The sequence below is a fragment of the Sus scrofa genome, chromosome 1 (assembly GCF_000003025.6).
Source record: "Sus scrofa isolate TJ Tabasco breed Duroc chromosome 1, Sscrofa11.1, whole genome shotgun sequence".
NCBI lineage: Eukaryota > Metazoa > Chordata > Mammalia > Artiodactyla > Suidae > Sus > Sus scrofa.
In genome coordinates, this window is record NC_010443.5 from 121,504,321 (window position 1) to 121,525,846 (window position 21,526).

The window sequence follows — 21,526 nt, forward strand, 5'->3', positions numbered from 1 at the left end:
TGGAGAAAGACTAAAATTTCGTTTTGTATCATGTTAAGTTTGAGGTGCCTAAGAGCCATGCAAGGGGATTTGTCAGGTATGCAGTTGGATGTAAGGTTTTGGAGCTCAGAAGACTGGGAGGACTTTGTGGTATAAACTTGACAAGTGGTTTACACCTGTAAGAATGTCACCTGGTAACATTTAAAGTCACAGAAATGGATAAGGCCAACTAGGAAGAAAGACGGGAGGAGGGCAATCCCTTGAAGCATGCCCACGTTTAAGGGCCTGATGGAGGAGACAAATAGCAGCAGGGGGTTCTTATTGTGCCTCAGTGGGTTAAGAACCCGACATACTGTTTGTGAGGATGAGTGTTTGATCCCTGGCCTCCCTCAATGGGTTAAGGATCTGTCTGGCATTGCCGCAAGCTCTGGCATAAATCACACATGCGGTTTGGATCTGATATTGGACATAGCCATGGTGTAACCTTCAGCTGTAGCTCCAGTTCCACCCCTAGCTAGGGCAATTTACATATGCTGCAGGTGTGGCCCTAAAAAAGAAAAATAAAACATCCAGAGTGGTGGGATGAGGAGCCCTAGAGGGGGCTCCTTTGGGGAGTAACCATAACACTCCCCGCAGAAGACCAGGAAGATAAAGACTGAAAACACCAAATAGTCTCTTCTATTTGGCAACCTGAATGCATTCAATCACTTTTACTGAGAAACAAGCTCTAAGAGCGGTGCTTCTCTCCCAACCTCCAAAGGAGTTTCTGCACGTCCCTTTGCACACACACGCACACACACACACACACACACACACACACGAACACACGAACACACATGAACACAGCCTTTTAAAAGCTATAAGTGTTACACCTGGGTGATATTTCAATTTTTGTTCTTTTTGCTTATCTGTAATTTCTTATCTCTCTACAGCAATATGTACTATGTAGCCATAACAATAATAATAAAAAAAAATCCATTGTGTTAGAGGATAACATCTGCCTATTCCAGGGCACAATGAGGGCAGCAGAGCAGCATCACTCCAGGTGCGTTTTTCTCCCTTCCTGCCACCCACAGCACACAGTGGCAGGAATAATACTAATAATTGTTGCTACTTTTCGGCACACCCTTGGCTTTGTTCTGGGATACTGAGCCTGGAGCTCAGTGTGAGGCTTGGAGTCTATTGTGTGAACCCAGGGGCTGAAAGAAAGGAGGGCTCTTAACCCTGTCCCCCCTGGAGGCTGCCTGTTCAGTGCATTGTTTAATTTAGAAGTGCCTCTTATCCTAGATCTCTGGACTGGCTGAAATTGTGGTCACTGTTCCGGACAAGGACTCAGGGGAGGAGGGGTGGAATTAATTCAGCCTAGAGGAAGGGCCTTTGAAGGGCGGAGCTAAGGTGGAAGGGAAGAGTACCCTTTAAATAAAGGGCGCGAGGGCTGCCCAGGAGCGCACCCCTGTCCACCTCCTCCTTCACGTCGCCTGTGAGAAGGAGCCAAGCCCGAGGGAGATGATGGGGCCCGAGGAGTACAGAGAGAGAGGTGAGCAGAGCACCCCTGGCCCTCCTCCCCGCTGCTGCCGTTGCAGAAACTGCTGCTTACATCTGGGGTGTCATTTGACAGGAGCCCAAGAATTGCCTTCTGAGAGGTGGCTTCTGGAAACTCTTTCCTGAGAAGGGACTGTGAGATCAGAGTTTAAAACTGTTCTCAACCTCTTTCTCGTTCTCCCTCTCGTACACCAACTGTCATGTAACTGCACACCACCGTGCCATGCTTTTCTTTTCTACTTTGCCACAGAATGGGGGACTTGGCTTTCTGATCCACTAAATGGGAAAAAAGAGGATTATTCATATTCTGAAATAGGAAAGAATTTCCCTGTGTATTCTGCAGTCGCTGCAAAATCTAATCTTTCTTCCTATTCATCTCTCTAGGCAAGAATCTGTCTGCAGTGTTCTTTCATTTAGTCATTCATTCCATAAATATTTAAAGGGCACCTCTTATGTCTCAAGTCTTGTGTGAGGAGCAAAATCAAATGGTTATCCTGTTTTCAGGTATGGCTGTCCTAACAGGGAAAGCGGGTAGTTGCTTATAATTTCTCCTCTGTAAGTTTTTTTTAATCCTCATCCCCGCTAGTAAGTTATTTTACCTAAAATTTCTGTGCTATAAGTCGTGGACCCATGTTAAAGTCCAACTTTTCCGCTCATTCCTCCATCCAGACATTACTCATAAGTGGCTATCTTTACATTTCAGTCTTTACACTAGCATTAGCTTATTCCATTGTTTTCCAAAGGCACTCAGCTGAGAGCAGGTTCCTGTGGCGTTTATCCTGTGAGTGGAAGATGAATACATTTCATAGAGTCCCTGGAAAGGTGGAGGGTTCAGGGCTGTCAGAGCCTGGAGCCATTGGAAGGATGCCACTGCAGTCACGAGAGGCATCAGGTCGTGGGAGGGTCGGAGGAGAGCACCAAGAAGAGAGAAGGGTGCTGAAAGTTTTCACAGCTTTGTCTGGGGCTGGTCCAGCTCCTAAGAGCGTTACATGAGCTGATGCAGAGGGAAGACACTGCATTCCTTTTCCTCATATCTCTGTCTCTCTCTCTTTCTTCTCTGCAGGGGGAAAAGGAGCCTGAGCAGTACAAGGAGGAATGATAGATATTGAGAGAGACAGAGAATGAGAGAAGCAATGAGAGAGAGAGTGGCTGGGGGAGGTGTGGGGAAGAGAGGAGGTGACAGAAGCTCTGAACACAGAGACCCTCTCCTGGAGAGACGAAAGGGAAGGAAAAAGCAAAAACTTGCAGTGGCTTCAGATATTTAACTTGGCTGGTTTTCTTCCTTATTCATTTATTCATTGATTTGATAAAAGTTTTGAGTATTTAAAAACTATTCTAGGCACTGAGGTGTTGGTAGAGGCAGAAGGGAGAGAGATAAATTGATAGAGACATGGTCCTGCATTTCCCCAGGATTTCAGGCCAGTATAGCTTCTTAGTCTGGGCCTGTGGTTGTGCTTTAGGGAATCCATGAGCCTCAGAAATTATACACAATATTATACACACATTTGTGTGTGTGTGTATAAGCCTACAGTTTTACAGAGATTCTTAAAGAAGTTCAGGGGTCCAGAAGGTGGGGAGTTTCTGGTCCAGGGGGAATGGTGAACAAACAGATTTTAACCTTTTCTCAGAACCTGGCATGGAAGCTTGCCATCTTTGCCAGCCAACAAAGAGTATGGGGTGTGTGTATATGTGTGTGTGTGTGTGCATTTTAACCTTTTCTCAGAACCTGGCATGGAAGCTTGCCATCTTTGCCAGCCAACAAAGAGTATGGGGTGTGTGTATATGTGTGTGTGTGTGTGTGTGTGTGTGTGTGTGTGTGTTTGTGTGTGTGTGTGTGTGCATTTTAACCTTTTCTCAGAACCTGGCATGGAAGCTTGCCATCTTTGCCAGCCAACAAAGAGTATGGAGTGTGTGTATATGTGTGTGTGTGTGTGTGTGTGCAATATCTGGATAGAAAGAGGCACACCGTTTCTGCTAAATCTCCCAGGTGAAAAATGAGTAGATGCTCTGTTTTCAAGAAGAAAAGAAAAGTAGAGAGCTGCACAAGATTGATCTGGATAAAAGGAAGGGAAGGCGAAAAAAGGTGCTTTTCTTTGGTATTGGAGTTTGATGCCTTGGAGGTTTCCCCTCTTGTTCATTTATTCAGTCACACACTCCATCATTCATGCATTCCTTTACACTTCTTTTTCTTTTCTTTTCATTTTTGTCTGCCCCACGACATATGGGAGTTCCCAAGCCAGGGATCAGATTCCAGCTGCAGTTTCGACTTAAGCAGCAGCTGCAGCAACACCAGATCCTGAACCCACTGTGCCAGGCCAGGGATTGAACCCACATCCCAGTACTCCCAAGATGCTGCCAATCCCCTTATGCCACAGTGAGGACTCTTCCTTTACTCATTTTTTTTTTTTTGGTCTTTTTTTGCTGTTTCTTGTGCCGCTCCTGTGGCATATGGAGGTTCCCAGGCTAGGGGTCAAATCGGAGCTGCAGCCACCGGCCTACGCCAGAGCCACAGCAATGCGGGATCCGAGCCGCATCTGCAACCTACACCACAGCTCATGGCAAACCTACACCACAGCTCATGGCAACGCCGGATCTTTAACCCACTGAGCAAGGGCAGGGACCGAACCCGCAACCTCATGGTTCCTAGTCGGATTCGTTAACCACTGCACCACGACGGGAACTCCCTACTCATTTTTTTTTAACTGAAGACAAGCTCTATGCTGGGGCTCAGGCCCCCCCCAACTCCGCCCATGAATCCCTCTCCTTCTTCACTAATCCCCTTGGCCCCTACCCCAGCACAATGGGCAGTAATTGGCCAGGCCCCGTCTACGGACCTGAGTTTCTCTGCCTCCCTTGTAGGAAAGGAGATGGTGGATTACATCTGCCAGTACCTGAGCACTGTGCGGGAGCGGCGTGTGACTCCAGATGTGAGACCTGGCTACCTGCGAGGCCAGCTGCCGGAGCGTGCTCCCGAGGAGCCTGACAGCTGGGACAGCATCTTTGGAGACATAGAGCGAATCATCATGCCTGGGGTGAGATGCAGGCACCACAGGGTGATTCTGGATGCTGGGGTGTAGCAGGGTGGGCGATAGGCCTGGAAACCCTGCCATGGGTAAACCTGGGATGGTCCTTCAGCCCCTTGGTCACCAACATCCTAGTCTGTGTCCTGGGCACATGGAGGGCCAGGACTCCCATTGAAATTAGGCTTCTGGTGCCAGGACTGCCCTGGAGAGTTGGGTGGGGAGCTGGAGAAAATAAGGGCTGCGTCCCAGAGCCTATCTGACAGAAGGGTGCAAGTTGAGCTGCTTAATGAAAATTGGGTCTGAGGGGAAAGGACGCAATGACTGTGGGGAGCAAGATGGAGCGAGGAGGTTGGAGATTGTACCTGAAGCCCCAGTTGGAAGAGCCACAGACTCTCCTCCAGAATCCTGAGCATGCCCAAGGGAAGGAGGGAGCCAAGGGCACACCTTTCAGTGGGCACCCTGATTGTCAGGTCAAGGGGTCCGGGAAGTTGAGAGAGTCCCTGTCAGCACCCTCCATTCTCCTCTGTGAGGTGGGAGCCATGTCCTTCCTAACAAAGGGAGGTCTCAAAGTTGAACTGCTTTTTCAGCAGCAGGAAGGAGCTTTCTCTGAATCAGCTATACTCTCAGTGACAAGGGGCATAGCCTGGGAACAGCACTGGTGGGACCAGGGAACAGACAGAGGCTGACTGATGCCTGGGACTGTGGTCACATCCCCTCCACCAGGGTGAGGAGCTGTGCTGGTGCTCCTGCTGGACCGGTACCATTGTCTTCCCACAGAAGGGCTGCCTTTTATTGTGCTCCATGCCATGTGCCAGGCCCTGCAGTAACCACATTATAGGCAAGCTCGTTTTATCTGAGGGTAACCCTACTATCCCTGTTTTACGGATGAGGAAACTGGGGCTCAGAGAAGTTGGTTGTCTTCTTGAATTCATGGGTCTTCCTGCTTGGTGCTCAGGTGTTATAAACTGCAGGTGTCGGCTGCTTTTCCCCAGGATGACTTGATATTTATTTCCATCCTCCCTCACGAGCTTTGGATTTAGATGTGACGGAAATCCACTTGGAGGCAGGGGAGAGATATTATTCAAACTCAGAAAGTGATGGCAAATTTGCATAGAGCCAAACACTCATCTCTTTCTGACCATGCAGCCTATTTCACAAGCATCTTTTGAAAATTTCTGTATCAGTAAAGCTCTACCAAGGAGGCTAGCTCTCCGATAAGATTATCTCATGGATTTCATTCTGTAAAATGTAATCTGTGGAGGGGCCAACTGTAATTTGGTAGTGAGACTGAAAGCAACTGTCAGAAGAGGTGAAAATGAGCTGATTCATTTGACTGAAAGTAATTCCAGCAGTTGCTGGGGGTGTGGTTAAAGAGGCTCATTTCTGGACACAGAAGTCTGTCTGTTTTGATAAGCATTCCTCTGGCTTATCTTATCTTATGTATCTCCTCAGAACAGACAATTGCCTCTTGATAAGGTGAGGAGGTGGAAGCCCTTCTCTGGGGTTTCCAAAATACTGTCACTAAGCACAGATGAAAGCACAGATGAAAGATCCAATCTTTCATCTCATCTCAGGCTGCACCAGCCTCAAAAGAATTGGCCTGAGAGCAGTTGGCCCTTTTCTTTCTCATTTAGGTCAGCACCTCATTGAAAACTGGAATAATTTTCCTCTCCATGCTGGCTCCTAGATGCCAGGAGAAGAAAAACTGTCTTTTTGCTTTAATTCCAACCCTGGTTAGAGAAACCCCACCTACTATTCATGAGGAAGGGAGAGCAGAGCAGGGAGGGAAGGCAGGGTGTCATCCAGTTTGGATGCTGGGCTCCGGAGGCAGGCAGCCTTGAGTTTCTGATATCTGTCTCTATGAGGTGTGCGTGTGCCTGTGGGGAGGCTGCTTCTCTCTGCCAGCCCCAATTCTTATCTGTAAAACAGGGATAATGGTAACATCTACCTAGTAGGACTGTTGTGAGACTGAAATTAGATAAAGCAATTGGAAAGTGGAAGATATTGTTATTACCTATGATGCCTTCTGCCTGGTGAAAATCAGAGGAAGAGGTCTGGATTATCTAAGAGTCAAGTCTGGATATGTGATGTGTCTTTCACCATGTGATTAGCTTATTGTTAGTCCTTGACATCTTACAACCTTCCTCCCAGGCTGATCTGTTCAGCAATCTCAGGAGACAAAATTTATTTTTGGATGAGAAACTGAGATTGTCAGAGGTACAGAGGAGGATACTGGTTTTTTGAGGTCTGAATTGGATGCAAAAATTGGCACCCACTCTCAGAAAAAAAAAAAAAAAAAAAAGAATGGATCTTGAAAGAGACCCACACAAACGTAGGACCTTGCCACTTAAGTTCATTAGCTTCACAATAAATCTACAAGGTCACTCAGCTGGTTATGGGCAGGAACTTGTGTCCTTGGACTTAAATATTATGCTCCTTCCTACCATTCACACTGTCCAGGACACTCTCCTTGCTCTTGAAGAGGTAAAGGAATTTGTGTACACTAAATAATTTGATGACACAATAAAATGTTATCCTATGAGTTCTCAGTAAAGTGAAACATCTAGAATGAGATTGTTCCATGGGCTTGGGGAAGGAGTTATGGAGGAAATGAATATTTAGTAGCTTTCTAAGAATTAACAGGTTTGAGAAGGTCATGTCTGTATGACAAGTGCCTTCCTGTCAGGGACACAGCTTTGCTCAAAGGCATGAATGCAGAAACGAACAGGGCATGTTTGCAGAACAGTGAGATGAAGCCAGATTAGATAATTAATGAAGCCAGTGAGCCACTGAAGATGCTTCTGAGACCTGCTACAGGGGGCCTTTCCTGTCTACTGGCTCTTCCTTACCACGGGTTAATCTCATTGTGGATTCAAAGTTACCCTGCCCTTAGACTGGCACTTCTGCCCTCTCCTCTCTTCTGTCGATCCCCACTGAGAAGCTAAAGACACTTTGAACCCACGCATACTGACCCTCTACAGGAGCTGTGTGACCAGGGAACGCAGGATGCTTTTGGCGAGAGACTGGATGAGAGCAACCTGATCTTCTAGAGCTCACAGTTTCCCCTCCCTTTTATTACTGGGTAGGAGTGGAGTGAGGGATAAATACTGGAGACTAATAAAAACACCACCCAGAATCCACTGCTCTAATTCCCAGAGCAGTTTTCATTTTGCATAGTCCCTTCTGGTCTTTGCATATGTGCAAATGCTCCACTGAAGAACTAGCTCAGAGTATGAGAGATGTGGGTGGCTAGAACACACCATGAATATGTCTTATTTTTATGGATTTATGTCACTTTTTGTTTGTCTTAAAAGCAGCAGCCAGTCTCTATAGTGGATGCTTCCCCTTACCCAGGAGGGCCTCTGGAGGAAGAAAGCCTCCAGGACCTGGCTCCTGGTGTCACCTGTGTACATGCTCTGCCTCCAGGTGGTACATTGGCAAAGCCCCCATATGCACGCCTACTACCCAGCTCTCACCTCTTGGCCATCACTGCTGGGAGACATGCTGGCTGATGCCATTAACTGCTTGGGATTCACCTGGGTGAGTAGCAATGCCTGTAGCTCTAACGAGCAGCAAAAGGAATATAGCAGAAAGTGACATCCTGGGGCAGGAAGTCCTGGTCTCTGAATGGGATTTCAAGTTAAATACTAACAATGTCTATATTCTTTGAGCTTAAGCTTTATATAAATTGTCTCATATGATCCTTTAACCCTATGGAATTATGAGCATTGGCCCCATCTTGTAGAGGCCAATAAAGAAATTAAGGCTTAGGTGATTTATCTCCCCAAGACCAATCAGCTCATAGAGACAGAGATGAGATTTAGACTAAGATCTGGTTATTGCCACAGTTTGTGATTCTCACTAAGCACTTTGGTGCCTGTTGGTACAACTTCTCCCGTGTTGTCATCTTCAAGAAGTTAGGGATATGCCCTAGGACTTCCCTTAATGACTCCTTAAGCACCAACCAGCTTTAAATTGTGCCAGAATTCTTCTAGAACAACTTTATATTTTAAGCCTGAACTGTTATAGGGGGTGTTGGGGAGGTTAGGAGCTGGGAGAGTTGCTACATTTTCCAGGAGGAAGTGCTTTCTTTCTTAGTCCTAGAACTTCTCCCTGGCCTTTAGCATGCTTCTCGGCTGGGTATTTTAGGGACTTGGGGAGGCCAGTGGAGGCAGTCACTTTTAGGGCTCTTTCTCCACAGACCCTTGGAGTCATAGGAGAATCCACCTCATTGAGGGTGACATGAACCAAAGCCCCACATCCTTTCCCTTTTTTGGTTTGGCAGAGGACTGAGTAGGAATCGGTTGGGCACAGGGCCTGACAGTGGGTCCTTCTCCAGGGACAAGATAGGTGAGGCCCAGGGAGGGTCAAGGCAGAGACAGATGTGTTTCTGGGGCTGGTGGGGGGCATCTTGGAGCCCTTGGGCAATGTGGATGAAGTTGCATTCCCTCTTTCAGGCTTCCAGCCCTGTGTGCACAGAACTGGAGATGAACGTCATGGACTGGCTGGCAAAAATGCTGGGACTCCCTGACCACTTCTTGCACCATCACCCCAGCAGCCAAGGGGGAGGCGTCTTGCAGGTGCCTCCATTGGCAAAGCTTCTGCTAGCATCGGGGATAACTAGTGGAGGGGAAGCCTAAACTCTTGCCTGGGAAATTCTTACATTTTCCATGGAGATTCCCCCCTGTCACTCACACCACCACCATCACCATTACCCTCATCACCATCATCACTGACTCCACCAACCCTGCCACCACCACTGGGGCCACTGCCCTTTTGACTTCCATTGTGTTTACACTGCTGCCACCACTGTCTCCACTCTTCTTTTAGTTTTCCTTTGAAAAAGATGAAAATTCAACATATTATCACATTTCCAGTAATACTTCATTCAAGTTTCTTAGTTTACAAATCTGACAACTCCCTCCCTCCTTGTCCCATTTTACCCCTATGGTAAGTGGAAAAGAGAAGGCAAGTAGAGACTTCTTTCCCTTCTTCCTAGGGCCAGGAGATGCTGGGCTGTGAAAGAAGTTATCATTGTAGATCCACTTATCTTAATCTGTGATCCTGTCTTTTGAATACCTGTCAAGTGATGGTTCTTAAAATACTTATTTTTGTCGAGTAGTGCAGCATAGTGGAGCTTGCTGGGTGCCTCTTATAGACCACACACATTGCTAAGTACTTACGCATCCATAGACCCTTGAGATTCATGAGGGTTTGGTTCTGAGTTCTTTGAGAACTCCTCCAATTCTTGAATTCTTCTGTAATATGTAATTTCTTTGATTTTATGATATATGATGGAGACATAATGATAATAATATTAATAATTAATATTAAGGATGGATGTGAGGATTCAGTGAATTCTTCTATTAAATAAAATGAGCCATGCTGCCCTGAGATGAGAGCTGGGAAGTTTGCTGGGCCCATTTCTCAGCTAAGTGACTCTCTCTCTCCATCCAGTCTTGTGCCAAGATTAAAATCTGAACCTCACAAGAAAGACAAATTACTGCATGTTGTGGACCTTATTGGTTGTAGCAAATAGTCACAGCTTCAGATATATATCTGGAAGAACATGCTAAATAGCTGCTGGGCATGATCTTGATTTCATCTTGTTATCTCAAGAACCCTATAGGTAAATAGTGTCATCCTTGTTATCTCAAGAACCCTATAGGTAAATAGTGTCATCCTCAATTTTTGAGATAAGGCTGAAGCTCAGAAAGGTTAAAAACTTGCTCCAGGTCACACAGATGGTAAATGGAAGAATGCTGATTCAAACTCAGGCCTGTTTAGGAGGTCCTGCTGTGGTGCAGTAGGTTTAGGATCTGGTGTTACCACAGCTGTGGTGTAGATTGCAGCTGAGGCTCAGATTCAGTCCCTGGCCTGGGGAACTTCCATATACCGTGGATGTGGTCAGAAGCTATCAAGATTCCTGTGAGGCTGCTGAGATGGCCCCCAGGATTCCATCAATCATGGCCATAGCAGAAACCTACCCAACCCTTTTTTTTTTTGGCTAATTGATGCTTCACTCTGGGATGCACCTAAAGGGATGCTCTCCACTCTATAAATATAAAAGAGCCTTCCAGAAGGGCAATATTGGCTCAAGGTCACAAGAGCCATTGGCAACAAAACTGAGGCCAGAGCATTCTCGCACAGGCCAGGACCCTTTCTCTGTGGGACGTCCCTGCAGAAACTACTCCGTTTCCATACCCAAAAGGTTGAAAGTTTTTTTTTTGGTTTTTTTTTTTGTTTTTTTTTTTTAACATAGGGAGCAAACATATCTATAAGCAAATGTATAGGGGCTGAACATTCTATTTTTGGTTTCTGTGACCTAATAAAGATGTTGGTAAAAAATATACTCTCATCCCTTCCCTGAAAATTATAGGAGAGGAAGGTGTTCCAGGAATGCATAAGAAGTCGTGAATGGAAAATGCAGAATAGGCATGTGAATTGGCGGGGGCGGAAAGGACAGCCCCTTAGGCAGGAGCTATGTACTTCCTTAAGAATAGCTATTACACTCACACACACACAAACACTCACACACACGCCCACCCATATGAAGCCTGGGAATTTGCCAAGAGAGTACATGGAGATGCTGTCCCTGCTAATTCTTCTTCTGCTGCAGAGCACAGTCAGTGAGTCCACCTTGATCGCCTTGTTGGCAGCACGGAAGAACAAAATCCTGGAAATGAAAGCATCTGAGCCTGGGGCAGATGAGTCCTGCCTGAATGCCCGGCTCATCGCCTATGCCTCCGACCAGGTGAGTTGCCCAGCGCAGGTCGAACCTCCAGGCAGTGCTTGGCTTCTGGAGTCTTCATCTCTGAGTGATTTCCTTGTAGACCTGAGCCTCCTGGATTCAGGGCAGCTCAGGCCTTGGAGGTTGTCCAAGAACCATAGGGGACTTTAAGACTCAAATGTTAAATTTTTTCCCTTAGTCTGGCTTCAGCAGTTTCTGGGGCTTGCTCATGCCAGAACGTGGTGCTGACAGGTCTCTGTGGTCCTTTCAGGCCCACTCCTCAGTGGAAAAGGCTGGTCTGATTTCTCTGGTCAAGATGAAATTTCTGCCTGTGGATGACAACTTCTCGCTCCGGGGGGAAGCTCTTCAGAAAGCCATTGAGGAGGACAGGGAGCGGGGCTTGGTGCCTGTCTTTGTAAGTCAGCCCGTGTTCTGAGCTTAGAGCGATAGAGCTGGGAGGTAAGGAAGGAATTTTGGCAGAATTCAGGTAAGTACATGCTGCAAACAAAAGCAGGAATGTCCTCAAACACAATGTTATTACAAATTATGAGTTAGTGTGTTAGAAAATAAATTTTGTGGGTCATAACCAGCATTAAAAAAAAAAAAAAAAAAAGAAGAGTTCCTGTTGTGGCTTAGGGTAACAAACCCAACTAGGATCCATGAGGATGCAGGTTCGATCCCTGGCCTTGCTCAGTGGGTTAAAGATCTGACGTTGCTGTGAGCTGTGGTGTAGGTTGCAGACATAGCTCAGATCCCACATTGCTGTGGCTGTGGAGTAGACTGGCAGCTGCAGATCAGATTCATCCCCTAGCCTGGGCACCTCCATATGCCATAAGTGCAGCCCTAAAAAGCAATAAAATAAAATAAAATAAGAATAAATAATGATAATAAAAGAAAGAAAGAAAATAGAGTGAAAAATATCAGCGTACATTCATGTAGTGAGAATACACATTGTTTGGTAAAATATTTATTTCAGATATACATGTGTGTATGTCCTAGGTTGCTAGATAAAATGTACTTCTTACTATGGGTCATGATAAAGTGTAGTGTGAAATATACACTGTTCTGCTAGGGTGGGATATCTGATGGAATCTTTTTTCAGGCCCAAAGTGTTACAGGATCCCACCTTCCCATGTTAACTTCCTTTGTTTTCCTCTAGGTCTGTGCAACACTGGGGACCACTGGGGTCTGTGCATTTGACTGCCTGTCGGAGCTGGGCCCCATCTGTAAGTGTCTACCCTGTCTGCCTAGGAAGATAAGTAATGAGTTTTAAATGTTCCTGAGAACCAGAGCCTAAAACCAGCTCAGTGGAATTATCTTGTCCCTCTTTGGTTGGTGCAGAGAGCATGGGAGGAGCCCCCAAAGGTCAAGAGCACCTTCTTCCAGGCAGCTGGGTCATTGGTTTTCCCAGTAGAGAGACCAAGGGTTAGGGCTGCGCTCTTTGCATCCTGTCCTAGGAGGCCACAGGGAGTAGGCCGCAGGTCACTCACCCTCTCACCTATGTGTTGAAATCTGCTTGAAACGGGACGTATCCAAAATACAAGGTGAGGAGTTCCTGTCATGGTACAGTGGAAACGAATCTGACTAGGAACCTGGAGGTTGCGGGTCTGATCCTGGCCTTGCTCGGTGGGTTAAGGATCCAGTGTTGCTGTGAGCTGTGGTGTAGGTCACAGATTCGGCTTGTTTCTGGTGTGGCTGTGGCTGTGGCGTAGGCCGGCAGCTGTAGCTCTGATTAGATCCCTAGCCTGGAAACCTCCTTATGCTGTGGGTGCGGCCCCCCCCAGAAAAAAGCAAGCAAACAAAACGAAACAGAAAACAAAATACAGGGTGAATGAGGCAGAGTGGAATATTTTCTAATCTAGGCAAAGAAAATGAAAAGGATAGGGCAGGGGAAACCATGGGGGAGTTAAAGTCAGAACAGAAACCCAAATTTGTTTAAAATCCTCAAGCAAGAAATCCACTAGGAAAGAGAGATACCCCCTCTCTAACATTTGTATCAAAGGCACTAACATTTTTCTCCCAGCCAGTGGTTAAGTTGGTTACTGTTCCTGAAAGCTCTAGGTGGAGGTTATGAGGGTCAGGCTCTATAGGCTTTCCCTATAGGGGGTGGCCCTGCTTCTTAAACCCTACTTCTTGCACTGACACCCTCCCCCCATGTCCACCTGCCTCCATGACTCATTTAGCCAAAGAGACCCATCCTTTCCCAGCTCCTTTCTTGCAACCCACCAGCTGGCTAGGCCAGGAGAGAGACGCTTTTAGCTGGCTGGAAGCAACCCACTCCTACCCCCAGTGCCGCCTCCCAGCCAGGTGATGTTTGCCTTTTCAGGTGCCAGCGAGGGGCTGTGGCTCCACATCGATGCTGCCTACGCAGGCACCGCCTTCCTGTGCCCCGAGTTCCGGGGGTTTCTGAAGGGCATCGAGTACGCTGATTCCTTCACGTTTAATCCTTCTAAGTGGATGATGGTGCACTTTGACTGTACTGGGTTCTGGTGAGTGTGGCAGCCAAGCTCCCAGCCTGCAGGAAAGCCTTGCTTCTTCTGGAGAGCTCTCAGACACTAATGCCCATTTGGAACCCCTCAGGGTCAAGGACAAGTACAAGCTACAGCAGACCTTCAGCGTGAACCCTGTCTACCTCAGGCATGCCAACTCGGGCGCGGCCACCGACTTCATGGTGAGTGGCTAGGAACAGGCAACCTGGCGGCCTCTGACATGGGAACCTGCTCTGACCCCTGCAAGTCTCTTTCCATCAGAGAACAGCACACTCGAGCCCATCCCACTGGATACTTTTGGTTTCAAGTTGTGCCTATAGGCATATAGGATGAAACCCAGAAAACTTTAAAAACCCTAGAAAGGGAGACCAACCTTTGAGGCAGTATGCAAATTTCCTGAATATTTGTGACATTTAAAAATTCTCCTTCCCACAACAGGACCAATAAATAGTAGTCATGATATTTCCCTTCTGCCTCCATCCTGCATCATCTTTTTTGCTTCCTCCCCAGCAGCAGGGCAGGGTGGAGAATTTCTAAGGATAGGAAAACAGCCTTCTTGCTTAAACTTTTTATCCTTTTGTCCCCATAGAGGCACTGTGGGAGGCGCCATGGTGGGGATGGGGTCTGGGTCTCCTTCCTGAAGGTTTTGGATACCTCCAAGCATTCTTGGCCTGCCCACTCCAAGCACCTCAGTCTTTCAACCCTTCCCACATCCTCAATCTGTACTGTCTGTTGGCGGGGGGAAACACTTTTTCAGATCTCCTCCTCAGTTTGAAGAGGAGCCCACCCTTTAATTGTAGGGGAGATGGGAATATAAACTAATAAGTTACATATAACGTGAGGCAGAGTGAGACGAGCTTGGTTTGGGCCTTTGGGAAACAGTGGACCTCTTTCAGTCCTGACTTTCTCATCTGTAAAGTGGGCATAGTGGCACTGATTTCTTAGGGTATTGTGAGGTGGCAGTGGGAACATACATGTAGATCACTTATTGCTGGGAATGTGGCACATGCCCAATAAATTGTAGGCATGGTATTTCTAAAAGCTCTTCTTTTAAGCTGCAGAGATTTGTCATATAGTGATGTGGTTAAGCATGTAGGTGCTGTAGCCAGATGGCCTGTGTTTGAATTCTGACTCTTCTGTTTATTAACTTGTGTGGCCTTGGGCAAATGACTTAAACTGTTTTGGTTTTCTCATCTGTAAAATGAGAGTGACAATAACAGTGCTGGCTTCTTAGGCTTGCTGTGAGGATTAAATGAATTAATATAGTGACATAGAGAGAACAATGCCTGAAATCTGTGAGTCTTTTTTTTTTTTTTTTTCCTGGCTGCGCCTGAGGTATGCAGAAGTTCCTGGGTCAGGGACTGAACCCACACCACAGCAGTGACCCAAGCCACCACAATGACAATGCCAGATCTTTAACCCACTATGCCACAGGAGAACTCCTGTGCTGTGAGTCATTTTTTGCAAAGAAACAGTTCTGTCTTCTTTCCTTGGACAAAAGTATCTCGACCCTTTAGTCCTAAAATAGTCGCTCTGTTGCCTCTTGATATTAGTTGTTCTCCCTTGGACCAGCTCATACTCTTTAGGTTTTTTGAAGCTTTTTGACTGGAATTGCAGGCAGTAAGCTTGCAATAGTGGGGACAGATCCTCTAAAGGTAGATAAAAGTGAAAGAATAATGGTGTTTTTAATCTCCACTACCCAGTCTGCTGGGTTTTCCAGCAATTTTTAAGTCAAAAAGCATTTTCACAGCAGCCCAAGGAGCAGATATCTTTAGGGATAATACTTTTTTGTCTCCTGAATGTGAAATGATGTCCATTTTCTTATAAGTGACCTTGGACCATCATAACTTAAGGGCATTTCCTCACTCTAGCCCATTTTGGATTTTATGTTACATTTTTATGTTTTTGTTTTTTGTCTACAGCAGTATCTCGGGATCCTCTTGTGGTTCATTTCCATCAGTTTGGAGATTTTATAGTGCTTGCTCTCTTCCAAATCCCTTATAAAACCATTAAATTAAACTTTTCTTAGCATTGGTCCAGGAGAAACTTACCATGTACATTTCTATATCCAGAAGGTGCTGTTTTATGTTTTTCTCCCCTTACCTTGAAGCCAAAGGATTTAATTTCACGTCTGGAAGAAACTCCTAGAAAACTGAAGCTGCTCTATATTATGATCCTGAGGGTCTTCACTGCTACTCTGACTTGTGCCCCAAGCTTTTTTTCATGCAGGTGGCTGCAGCTTTAGAAGCCCAGCCAGGTTTGAGATGAGCCAGAAATAGAGCAGCATTCTGGGAGAGTGGACTTTGGGGCTCAATTCCTGGAGCCCTGGGGCCACCCCAAATCAGGCCTAGATTCTTCTGACATCAGGAAATCTCCCTCTCTCCTCAAATAGTGTCTTGTTTTAGGCAAGGAAACCGGCAAAACTTTGAAAGGACGCAGGGGAGACTTGGGAATGCTTGGAGTTCATGGAGATCCCTGTCCAAATTTCCTGTTCCAACAGAAAATATTGGCAAGAACCCCCCTACTGGGTCAGCATGGAGTGGTTTTGGAATAATGACAAGAGGAAAAACTGGGGATATGGATAGAGAGTAAAGAAATAAAAATTAAAATCAACTCTGCTGAGGAGTTCCTGTCCTGGCTCCGTGGTAACCAATCTGACTAGGATCCATGAGGATTTGGGTTTGATCCCTGCCCCCCCCCGCAAGTGGGTTAAGGATCCGGTGTTGCCATGAGCTGTGGTGTAGGTCACAGACACGGCTCTGATTCCACATTGCTGTGGCTGTGGCATAGGCTGGCACAGCTCTGATTTGACCCCTAGCCTGGCTATATTAAAAAAAAAATCACCTCTGTAGCTCATTTTAACTTGCTGGTAAACTAGTCAATTGTCCATCATAATCTGGAAAACGATGTTTTCAGAGAAGGCTGCTTTATCCATTCATTTTTCTTCGTCTATAGTATCCATCTAACAAGGGGTAGAATGGATGCTTTCTCTGTTACGGGGATTTTGTCCCGTGTCCAGGTTTGGACGCCCTCTGCTGGTGAGGAAAGTCCCCAAGCTAGTCCTCAGCACTAGTGTGTTTGCTTGGAAATCAAAAGCTTAGTATTTGATAGAGGAGAAACACTGTCCATCAACCAAGGGGTCATGTCTGAATTGTGCCTAAGTCAGGAATCTGAGGTGGAGGTGATCACAGTTTTGAGGACTTGGCAACCCTCTGGTGCAGTGGATAAAAATTTAATTGGACAAATATTTATTTTTAGCCAACAGAAATTGGTGGAGCTTTCTGATATGTGAGGAAGAGGTCATTACAAATCACACTAACTAATCATTGCAAATGTTTTCCAAACCCTTTTCTCTGTTTTCAGGTCTGGGAAATCGGTTTGGAATTGGTTAGAAAATTGTCAGACCATTGGTGCCTGCAACCTTGAACTTTAAGCTCTGTTGGACTTCATCACCAGAAACAAAGGGTCAATTTAGTCTAACAGAGACCAAGGTGTGATGCTTATCTGAAATCTGAGGCTGGGTGCTCCCTCCTGAGGGCACAAGAATGTCACAGGCAAAATCAGGACAGGGCAGTGAGGTTAAATCATGCTCATCTTAGTTCTAGGCAGAAATACCACTGTGATTTGTATTTATGTGTTTTTTTTTCCCCTTTTCTTTTTTAGGGCCGAACCTGTGGCATATGGAAGTTTCCAGGCTAAGGGTCAAATTGGCGCTGCAGCTGCTGGCCTGTACTACAGCCACAGCAATGCGGGATCCAAGCCATGACTGCTACCTACACTGCAACTCATGGCAATGCTGAACCCTTAACCCACTGAGGGGGGCCAGGGATCAAATCCTCATCCTCTTGGGTACTAGTCCAGTTCATAACCCACTGAGTTACAGTGGGAATTCCTGTATTTACATTTTTATCATCTAAGTAGCCAGTACTTACTGAAAACATCCTGTGAAGCTCTGTTCATTCTTTGTCTCATGAGGAGCTAGTGAGATGTCAAAGCTCAAGGTCACAACCAGTAAGAGACAGAGCTGGAGGAGAAACCCAGTTCTGTGAGGCTCCAGCATTTGAGGTTTTGACCACTACACTTTATGGTTTTTGGGGGAGTAGGAATGGAATTTTATTTTCTTCTATTCAAGGGACTTGGTTTCTTTCACAGAAAAAAATGTTTTGCTCCTATCTTGAATTTCAGCCAGGGATGAAATTTTAAAGCAGCATTTATAGCATAGTGTCTTCTCCTCGGTTCAGGGTCATGGACTTGTTTTCCACCTGTCCTGCTCTTGGATAAGGGCCTATTGGCCATCTTCGCCAGGGTCTGGTCACAGGATGAGGCAGCCTTTGGGTGACTCGCCTCAGCTTCTCCTTAGCAATGGCCTTGGGAGCCATGGTGACACTGCACATCCCTGGAGGGCTGTGCAGACAGCAGATGATGAAGCCCAGGAGTGCTGAGTGGGGGAGTGGAGGTCCCTGTTTCTAATTGTGTGCACTGTGTTCCTCTGTTCTAGCACTGGCAGATACCTCTGAGCCGGCGGTTTCGCTCTATTAAACTCTGGTTTGTGATTCGGTCCTTTGGGGTGAAGAATCTTCAAGCGCACGTTAGACATGTATGTAGTGGGCGGACTGTGGGTGGAGCCTCAGCTCCCTCTGTGATGTAGCAGGGAGGAGGGCTGGTTTCTTCTCTGCACACCTGCCCCGGGGGACCTGTGATGTATGGCTCAGGTGTCTGGGCCTGTTCAAGAGCTCCTGGGACTTAACTATTCAGGGCAGACGTCTCCTTCTTAGAGGATCTCACTGAGCAGAACTTGACACTGAGGGCTGTTTGGTGTCTCCTCTGCCTGAGTGTCTCATCCTTCCTTCTGCCATCACTGAGCACTGGGAAGCAATGGCCTGAGAGCCTGGTTTGCAGAGAAAGAAGTTGTAAGTAAATCAAAGTGCAGCATGTGGCCAGGGTAGGAACCTATATTTTAAAAAATTACTCTGATTGTAAGGCTGTCCGAAAGTTATAGTCACTAGTACAGTTGTGATGGAAACAAGGCTTTCCTGGCTTGGACATGTAGACCTATCAAATCTGGAACAAACATCCCTCCCTTATGTTAATAGATATTTATTGAAGGCATATTTAGTACAATTTATTTTACTAACGGTTGGAGGTGGGGCTGTGGACAGTCCACCCGGTGCCTTTTTGTGCAGTAGAAACAAACATCTCTTTCTCTGAGCATTTGTAGCCTGTACGAGGCATCTGGCTGGGATGCTCATGGGCTGGGTTTTGGCCCTTGCTAGCCTCCCTGGCCAGTCTGGAATCAAGTTATGTGAGGCTGGACTGTGAAGGCACGTTGCCTTGAGGCAAAGCACATGCCTTCTGGTTCTGGGGGGTGAGTTGAAAGAAGGCCCTGAGACATGAAATCTCAGTGTAGACCCAATGGGACAAGACACAGGGAACCACTGAAGGTTTTATAGCTTGGAATATGAGCAAAATCAAATCGCAGGCAGAAGCCACTTACACCTCTATGGTTCAAAGGTGTGACTCTTTTAAACCTGTTTAGCAGTGTGTGAAAGTTTACGCATGATCATCCCTCGCCTGATAATAATCTCAATTCTCTCTCTGTTTACAACTCTAGGGTATTGAAATGGCTAAATATTTTGAATCTTTGGTCAGAAATGACCCTTTCTTTGAAATTCCTGCCAAGAGGCACCTCGGCCTGGTGGTTTTTCGTCTAAAGGTAATGCCATCTTCCATCTCACGTGAAGGGGGTCATTTGGTGATTTTCAGCCTCTTGGAAATGTAAATGCTGGGCTTCTGGGGATACTTACAGGGAATGTGATACAGACTTGACTTCTCTTTATCCTTCAAACAGGGTCCTAATTGTCTCACCGAAAGTGTGCTAAAGGAAATAGCTAAAGCTGGCCATCTCTTCCTCATCCCAGCCACGATCCAGGACAAGTTGATCATCCGTTTCACTGTGACATCCCAGTTCACCACCAGGGATGACATCCTGAGAGACTGGAACCTCATTCATGATGCCGCCACTCTCATCCTGAGTCAGCATTGTACTTCCCAGCCTAGCCCTCGGCTGGGGAACCTCATCCCCCAAACCCAGGGCCCCAGAGCCTTGGCCAAGGAAATGTCCTTTCCATCTGTCAACGGGGCAGAAGATGACCCAGCCCAGGCCAGGAAGATCATCAGGCAGCCTCCGAGTGTGGGAGCCAGTCTTGTGAGAGGGGGAGGTAGCTGTCATCTTGAAATCCTGCAGGACCCATTTGATGACTGCTTTTCAGAAGAGGCCCCAGATGTCACCAAGCACAAGCTGTCCTCCTTTTTGTTCAGTTATTTGTCTGTGCAGAATAAGAAGAAGGCAGTGCGTTCCCTCAGCTGCAACAGCGTGCCTGTAAGTGCTCAGAAGCCACTGCCCACAGATGGCTCTGTGAAGAATGGCGGCTCCTCCCGGGTTAGAATCTTTTCTAGGTTTCCGGAAGAGATGATGGTGCTAAAGAAAAGTGCCTTCAAAAAACTAATCAAGTTCTACAGTGTCCCCAGCTTTCCTGAATGCAGCTCTCAATGTGGGTTCCAGCTGCCCTGCTGCCCCCTGCAGGCAATGGTTTAGACCAGGGGGTTCAGCCAGAGTCCATGAATGTGTTTCAGGGAGTCTCTGAACCCCTCAAAATTGTATGCTTCTGTGGGTGAATTTATGTGCTTCTCTGTGTGTGCATTTTTCTTGGGAGAAAGCTTATAATTTTTTATCAGGTTCTCATAGGGGTTCATGACTCATGATATGATAGAAATGGAGAGTTTAAGCCAGCGTGGTCCAAAAGATTCTAGCAGGCTGGTGAGAGAGAAAGGGTCTAGGGTAGTGTACTGAGAGGCAGCTTCTGTGGTTTAGCTTGTGACATGAACTATAATGTGATAATAAATTGTGATTGTCCCTGAAAAAAGCATGTCCTGCGTCACATAATTGACCACTGAAATATTGATTAATTAACCTGGGCATGTTCTGGAGACTAAATGACTTTGATTATGAGAAAAAAGAGTTTGGAGACACTTTTGATATGAAGAAGGCAGGCAGCTTGAGTCAGGCACTGTGACTTCCAGTTTATAAATGAGGAAATGGAGGCCCCAAGTCACATGACTTATAAAAGGGCAAACTCAGGCCTCTGTCTTCAATAAAGTCCTGGCTGTTCCCACCAGACTGAACTGTTGAAGGTTGAACTTGATCAGAAGCTCACCATTCAGCAGGTCCCTCTCGTCCTTCACTACAGTTAAATGTTCTCTTTCTGGTTTTGAAACTTGTGCACTTCCTCTTTTTCTTCTGGATTCTGTAGTCAAATAAACACTGTGCTCACAAGCAGCTTACCCATGGTGAATTCATAGGCCAAAACAATCATTTTCTATCCATTTCAGATGGCACTTTTACAGGGAGTAGTTCTGAAACTGGTTACATTAACAATGTTAAAGGTAAACAAAGCTGGACACTAGTTAAAGTGTAAGGACAGACTTTAATCAGTAATAACTACTGCAATAGAGTAAAGAGTCTGGTGTGAACTCAATTTTGATTTGTACAGCGGTCACTGGGCATTTTAGTGGGAGAATGCAGGGAAGAGGGAGGGTTGAAGCAGGGGCTCCAGAGAGTCAGGGAAGTGAAACATTACAAAAGGCAGGACGAGGGGTTTGGTCCATGGGAAGCCTGTCTTGTTTTCCATGGTGGTGTTTCTGTTTTCTTCACTCTGACTCATGCCTTCTGAGCCACGACGGGAACTCCTATGCTACTGTGATCT

The 21,526-nt window shown here is 46.4% G+C and overlaps 1 protein-coding gene across 2 annotated transcripts; it reads left to right on the forward strand.

The window, feature by feature from the left end:
• Positions 1,357 to 21,096, forward strand: HDC (histidine decarboxylase). Of its 2 annotated transcripts, XM_001925342.5 has the most exons (12): positions 1,357 to 1,516; positions 4,381 to 4,553; positions 7,971 to 8,084; positions 9,002 to 9,124; positions 11,164 to 11,298; positions 11,546 to 11,689; positions 12,434 to 12,500; positions 13,601 to 13,763; positions 13,855 to 13,945; positions 18,262 to 18,360; positions 19,375 to 19,476; positions 19,612 to 21,096. In XM_001925342.5, exons 1-12 carry the CDS (start codon positions 1,486 to 1,488, stop codon positions 20,356 to 20,358), a joined length of 1,989 nt encoding a protein of 662 aa, XP_001925377.2. In that variant the 5' UTR covers positions 1,357 to 1,485; the 3' UTR covers positions 20,359 to 21,096. The 2 variants fall into 2 exon arrangements, with proteins under 2 accessions (XP_001925377.2, XP_020951407.1); XM_021095748.1 differs by lacking the exons at positions 1,357 to 1,516; positions 4,381 to 4,553; positions 7,971 to 8,084; positions 9,002 to 9,124 and adding an exon at positions 9,132 to 10,173 and having other exon boundaries at positions 10,213 to 11,298.